This window comes from Tamandua tetradactyla, chromosome 4 (assembly GCF_023851605.1).
Source record: "Tamandua tetradactyla isolate mTamTet1 chromosome 4, mTamTet1.pri, whole genome shotgun sequence".
NCBI classification, from domain to species: domain Eukaryota; kingdom Metazoa; phylum Chordata; class Mammalia; order Pilosa; family Myrmecophagidae; genus Tamandua; species Tamandua tetradactyla.
In genome coordinates this window covers 165,667,077-165,673,076 of record NC_135330.1, presented here as the reverse complement: position 1 = coordinate 165,673,076, position 6,000 = coordinate 165,667,077, and the positions used below count along the sequence as shown (strand labels likewise).

The 6,000-nt window shown below is 38.2% G+C and overlaps 1 protein-coding gene across 1 annotated transcript in view; it reads right to left on the bottom strand.

The window, feature by feature from the left end:
* Window positions 1-1,512: 1,512 nt before the first annotated feature.
* HS6ST3 (heparan sulfate 6-O-sulfotransferase 3) overlaps window positions 1,513-6,000 on the bottom strand; it is an 80,586-nt gene continuing 76,098 nt past the window's right edge. Inside the window, exon 3 of the mRNA XM_077155877.1 lies at window positions 1,513-1,599. Coding sequence (XP_077011992.1) covers window positions 1,513-1,599 — 87 coding nt within the window. The remainder of the gene's footprint in view (window positions 1,600-6,000) is intronic.

The following is a 6,000-nucleotide window of genomic DNA, read 5'->3' as shown; positions in this document are numbered from 1 at the left end:
AAGCCTAGCGTGGCTAAAGAACACTATGTCTAAATGTCTTGCTCTTTCAAGGTTGGGGGAACATTCACTGGGGCTGACATCTATATTTATAAAGCAGAAGTATCTCATTCTTGCATTTTTGTTTTTTCTGATGCTCCTATTAGATTGATAGGCTGGGCAGAGACTCCCAAAATGTAAATAGCTTGGCTAAAATCTAAATTCTAGGAAGAGGCAGGAAGCCAGGTCTTCCGAGGTAACATTAGAATATACTTTGCATTCTTCTAGAAACAACGAATATTTAACTCTGTATCACTCAGGATAGGCTATGAAAATCTCAGTGGCTTAAAAAAACTGAAGGTTTATTTCTCCTTGATGTTACATGTCAGTCACAGGTCAGCTGAGACTTTTTCTGCTCACTAAGTCATCGCCTTGCAATCATCCTCATTCTAACACCAGGCTAATGGAGCAGCCACTCGTCTTGGGTAGTGTTAGTTGCTGGGACGGAGGGAAAAGAAAATCTGATGAAGCACTTGCTTGCTCTTCAAGAATCAGCTGGGAAGTGACATATGTCACTCCACTCTCATCTCATTGACTAATACAAGTCACATGACCATGCAATCCTTCTGTGGGAGGGGCGGGGACATTGGTGAACAGTCACCCAGCCTCCCATCGATTCTGCTCTTCTTTGTCTCAATTTCTAATGCAACAACACTTGATGCTGTATAAATCAGTGGAATCTTCTCACGCTGGATAGCAATTTTAGGTATAAATGGAGGATTGTCGAATCCTCTTCTTTCCCTAACAAATAACAGATAACCACAATAGTGCCTGCTTGAAGGAGAAAACTTTCACGTGATGCTTAAGCTTTGCCATCAGTACCACATGTTTAATTATGTAACTCTACAGAGAAACTATGTGGGCTGTGCACCTACCTCTGGCCTCTTACCACAGTTTGAAAGCCACTGCCCTGGGGCATGAGGATGTTTCCAAGCCAAGTGCAAACAAGAAGGCACAGAAACAGCATTTCTGGGATATTCAATATTGACACAACAGAAAATGGCCCGGGATGTCAAATAAAGGACCCAATTACTGAGCCAGTCTATGGCTGGAACTATCCAAGAATAAGGCACATGGCCTTTTCCATTTTGATTTACAGTATATTTTGTATCTTCATTCCTATAAAACCAGCTTGTTTACAAAAATAATAATAATAACGCAATGCATTTCCTTCCAGTGCATGCAATCTGTTTAATAGATATAAATATCAGATTACATTTACTTACATATTTGGACTTCAAATTTCACCTACTTCCAGGAGGCCTGAGGCAGGCTCTGATTTAAAGTTAACATGAAATAGGCTGGCTAGAACTAAATCCAGAGTAGAGATGGCAGGATAGAGCAAGTAGATGTTTCCATATTCCCTAAAATAGGTTATTGCTTGTGTTGATCATTGACTTGACTCCAACGTTTCTTGAAGTGATGGCACAAAGGAACACATGGCCTCCACGCCTCCTCAGGAGTGTGGTACATCCTTCAGCTCAGGTGATTATGCAGGTAAAGTGCCACTCTGAGGACTGCCTCATCTTGCTTTGCCAGGGCCACCAAATCACTGCTGAGAGGCTTAGAAAAGGCAGGTTTACCACTAAGATAAAAGTGCAATAAAATCTGGAGCACCAGCCTACCTAGCAACAATCTACTCTCTATCTCCATGCTGGCCCCTCTTCCCCACCTCTCTAATTCTCATGGAAGACAAAGATTCTGATCAATCTCAGTGTTTAGATATTGGTAGAAAAGACTTAAGACCTGACATGTTCCCAAGATTTCTGTTCAATTCATCTAACATGTCTTTATTGCTTATATATCCAGAACCTGGAAGCACAGAGGACAGATATCCTGAGTATTCATATTGGCCCTTTGGACTGAGTTGTCCATAACCTTAAGAGTAAGTAGGAGTGAGTGAATGTGGAGGAGGCCGTTACCTCTATTGAAATGCTTGGCCCTGATGCCAAAATCGTGGAGGGTGCCCTGGTGTTGGGTACTCTGGAAAGTAATCGTAGAGTTAAGATTAGATCCACTTAGCTTCTAAGTCTAGAACAAGTTTCTTTCGTCCAGCAAGGAGTGAATCTAGTACTGTTTTCTATTCCTGATTGTTTACAGGATGACTATCATTTTGAAAGGCCAGCGTGAGTACATAAGGATCTGATTCTTCTTATCTATCTAAATTACCATCTCTGGAGTTAAAGCCAACCAATTCACCTTGAGACTTTCATCAAAGTAATCTGTAGACAACTAGAAACTACATGTAGCAAGATAGTGAGTCCTAAATTAGGAAAACAAACTAAAAAAACCTAACTCAAACTAAAAGGTATTGTTTATGATAAGCACACACTTATTCAGGCAAAAGATCCCAAGAATATTCATACCATGTGTAAAACAAATATTCTGGTTAACCATGTTAGACTAGGATTTTCTGTCCTCCCAGTAGTAAGTAGGGAAATATTAATATAATGCTAAGCATAATTACATCTCATCTTCATCACTCACATCAGTAATTTGAACAGATCGCCTTTTTTTTAAGTTGTTAATATGTACTTAGCTTCTCATCGAAAGATTGGCTAAGTAGAAGTAGAAGTAGAAGTAGGACAGATTTATAAGAAGTAGAAGTAGAAGTAGGACAGATTTCCTCAGTAGTACTCCCCTTGTTATAATCAAAGACAGGGACATAGAACTTTTTATTAGGAAGGGTTAGAAACATCATATGATCATGGTCTCCTGCCTTCAAGTGAATAACACTTGATTCACTGTTGTAATAGTCACTGAAAATCAAATTGGACTCTTCCTCAACTACTATTATTCAAGAGTGTGTCACTCACCAAAGAGTTTTCTTTCATATCCCTTCTTCCTCTCTGCTCTCCCTTCTGCACTGGGAGTTGAACAGAAGTTGCCTGCCTGTTAAACTGTTCACTTTGCTATTTGAGGTTCTTTACCATGGAGGATAGAGAGGCTTCTGTTCTCCATTAACTTCTTCCTCTGTCAATTTCACCTCCACACAGCCCTTGACACCCTTAGCACTTTTTTTCCCTGGATCACACTTGGAAGAATTCTCTAAGCATTCTGTGTGAACATAATATAGGATAAGTTTAGCAGAGAAGAGAATGATACCAGAGGCTATGATGGTTCCTAAGTGCAGCACTAGAGTGCTTGCACAATCCTAAAGTCACCGAAGCACCTTAAATAGGTTAAGCAGCGAAGCGAGGTGATTAGTTCTTTGAAACATGGGAGTCAAGGTGAGAGGAAAGTTTGCAGAGACTGGGAGAAACACTCATTACATAGTAGAACTTGGTCTTTCGATTAAAGAAAAACAAACTTTAATCCTAGTTTTAATACTTATCAATGATGTTGCCATTTACTTCCCTAAGACACAATTTCCTAATTTTTTTAAAAAAGCTGTAATGCCTCAGAGTGCTGCTGAGAGAGTTAAATGAGAAACAAGTCACACTTACAGGCAAACCAGTTGAGCTAGAATGAGGGTATAAACTGGAGCAGTGACTGAAGGCAGAGAAAGTAGAAAACAGACTTTGAAGGTAGTGTTACTAGGATGGGTAGCAGAAGTCGAGGATGACTAGGGGTTCTGCCCCATCCATTCTACAGCCCATGACTAACTTACCGATCAGGGGAGTACAAAAGGAAGAATAGAATTTTTCACATGAAGAGTTTCATTTTGGACAAGATGAATTGAGGGTGGTGGGTGGAAAAGTTGAACTTAGGCAATAAATTTAGTTTGCTAGAAAGCACTATCTGGGATTCATAAGATAGAGTCATTATCGACACTTTGGGATTTGTATGGCTTGCCTAGGGAGAGTATGTAGGATTCACTCACTCATTGATTCTTACATCTACTAATTCGTTAATCAAATACATATTGAGTACCTCCTGTGTGCCAGGTTCAGTGTTATTGAGCGATGGTGAACAAGGCAGAAATTGTCCTTGACCTTAAGGATCTCATAGTCTAGGCTCCAGGATAAAAAACAACAACCAAACAATGATGCTGTTGACCTTTAATCCTGGACATCCCATGTGTGGCTGGATGCTAAATGCTGAGATGGGCAGGGAGTGGAGCAGAATTGGTCTTGGTTGTGAGTCATGGAACAAGGAAGACTGACGACTCCTCAGGCTGAGAGTGTCTGAGTACAGAGCAAAATCATGGTCTAAAGTAAATGGTGTACAGGACAATAAAGGAGGAGTCTGCAAACAAGGTAAAGAGTCTTTTTCAGGTTACATTTCACCTGGATGGTGAGTGCGAAAGAAATTGCTAAAAACATCAAAGTGTTGGATCAGCAGGACACTATTCTTTCAGCTTCAGCTAGATGCTGAAGTGCCTGGTTCAGAAAAAGTGCTTAATGAATGTTTTTTAAAATGGAAAAAAAATAAAAAATAAAAAGGAAAGGAAGTAAGAAGACAGTGAAAAGATGTAAATTGTTTTCCTGGGTTATAGATTTAGAAAGTGGTGAAGTTTATGTGAAATCTCTACTGATCTACTGCCAAGCCATCAAAAATATTATGGGGAAAAAAAAGTTTGGTAATCTGAGTTTTGAGACTTAGATATTAATAAAAGATTGCTCCAATGATTTTGAGCAAAATTGATAATGGATGTGCAACATCATAGTATGATGCTGAGTATATTGTGTACCTTTTCAAAATTTCAGAAACTCAACTAGGAATGATTTTCTATTCTAAAAAGAAAGGAAAATGATGATGTAAGCAGAAGACAATGGCTTTGCAGAAGTAACTGAGCTAATCCATTGTCCTCCTGCTTCTATCTTCTCATGGAAAGCAGCCTGGGAGTGAAGAAAGCACCACTGGCTGCGACTTGCAGCTGCACATGTGAATTCTAACCCTCACCAGCGCCTTTTTAGAACAGTAATATGTAACGTTCTTGCCTAAACTCACCTGGCAGGCTTCCTGGCAGGGCTTCTGGAGTGATGCCCTGATTTGTAAGGATTAAATGACTTCTTATCGTTTTAACACCTGTAGGTATAGAGACAAGCAGGGGAGAACATTCACACCTGGCTGTGCCCCAGATAAAGTGAGCACTATGGATTTGTAAAAGCACTAATTTTTTAAAAGAATCCCTGATTTTAGATGTATTTAATAACTATTACTTCAATTTTAAAATTTCCAATGCTCCTTACATGTAAATATTTTTCAAATTTTGTTCTTAATGTTCTGAGGAAATTTTCACTCCTTTAATTTTTTTTTTTTCTCACTGAACAAGCATGTTATTCACAAGATCTGATAACACACTGAAAGCAAGCTCTCCCCATGACTTTCAAACACCAGTTTGGGAGGTCCTAATTTCCTCTTTATTGTCAACTCATCTTATTCTACATGCAACACTGTTTGGGTAAATTAAATCAGCAGATATGTTCAAGCATCACCCAGAAGTGTGAGGACTTTGTCTTGGAAAGTAACTTAGTATTTCCAGATTAAGATGAGAGAGAACCATTTGCTCACTTTTTATTCTTCAATCTCCTTTTGATATAGTTATAATGCTAACTATAATAACAAGTAAAATAATAACAATAACAACAACAATATGAATCTAATGCTCCAGATCATTTCTAATCCAGGGCTGTTTCACCAGATAATTATAGCAAGCAATTTGAAGTAGGATGAAGGAAGCATTTAATATCTTCAAGTCACATAAAGGAAAGTCATATAAATATGGTTTCATTTTTAACATTTATCCCAAAGAAATCATTGTCTATTTATCAAAATGGGAGAAAATAAAACAAAAATCAGAGGCATAACTAGTATAAATCATAAAAGAAGAAAAATCAACAGTAGGTAGTAGCCTATTATGACAATGAATATAAATGATCTAACTCTCAAAAGACAAATACTTAGATTATGTGAAGAAAAATTAATCTCCACACTAATTGTAAATTATACAAAAATTCGAAAAATAATATTAAAATAAAAGTAGAACTTAAGGCAAAAAACATTAGATGGCACCAAATA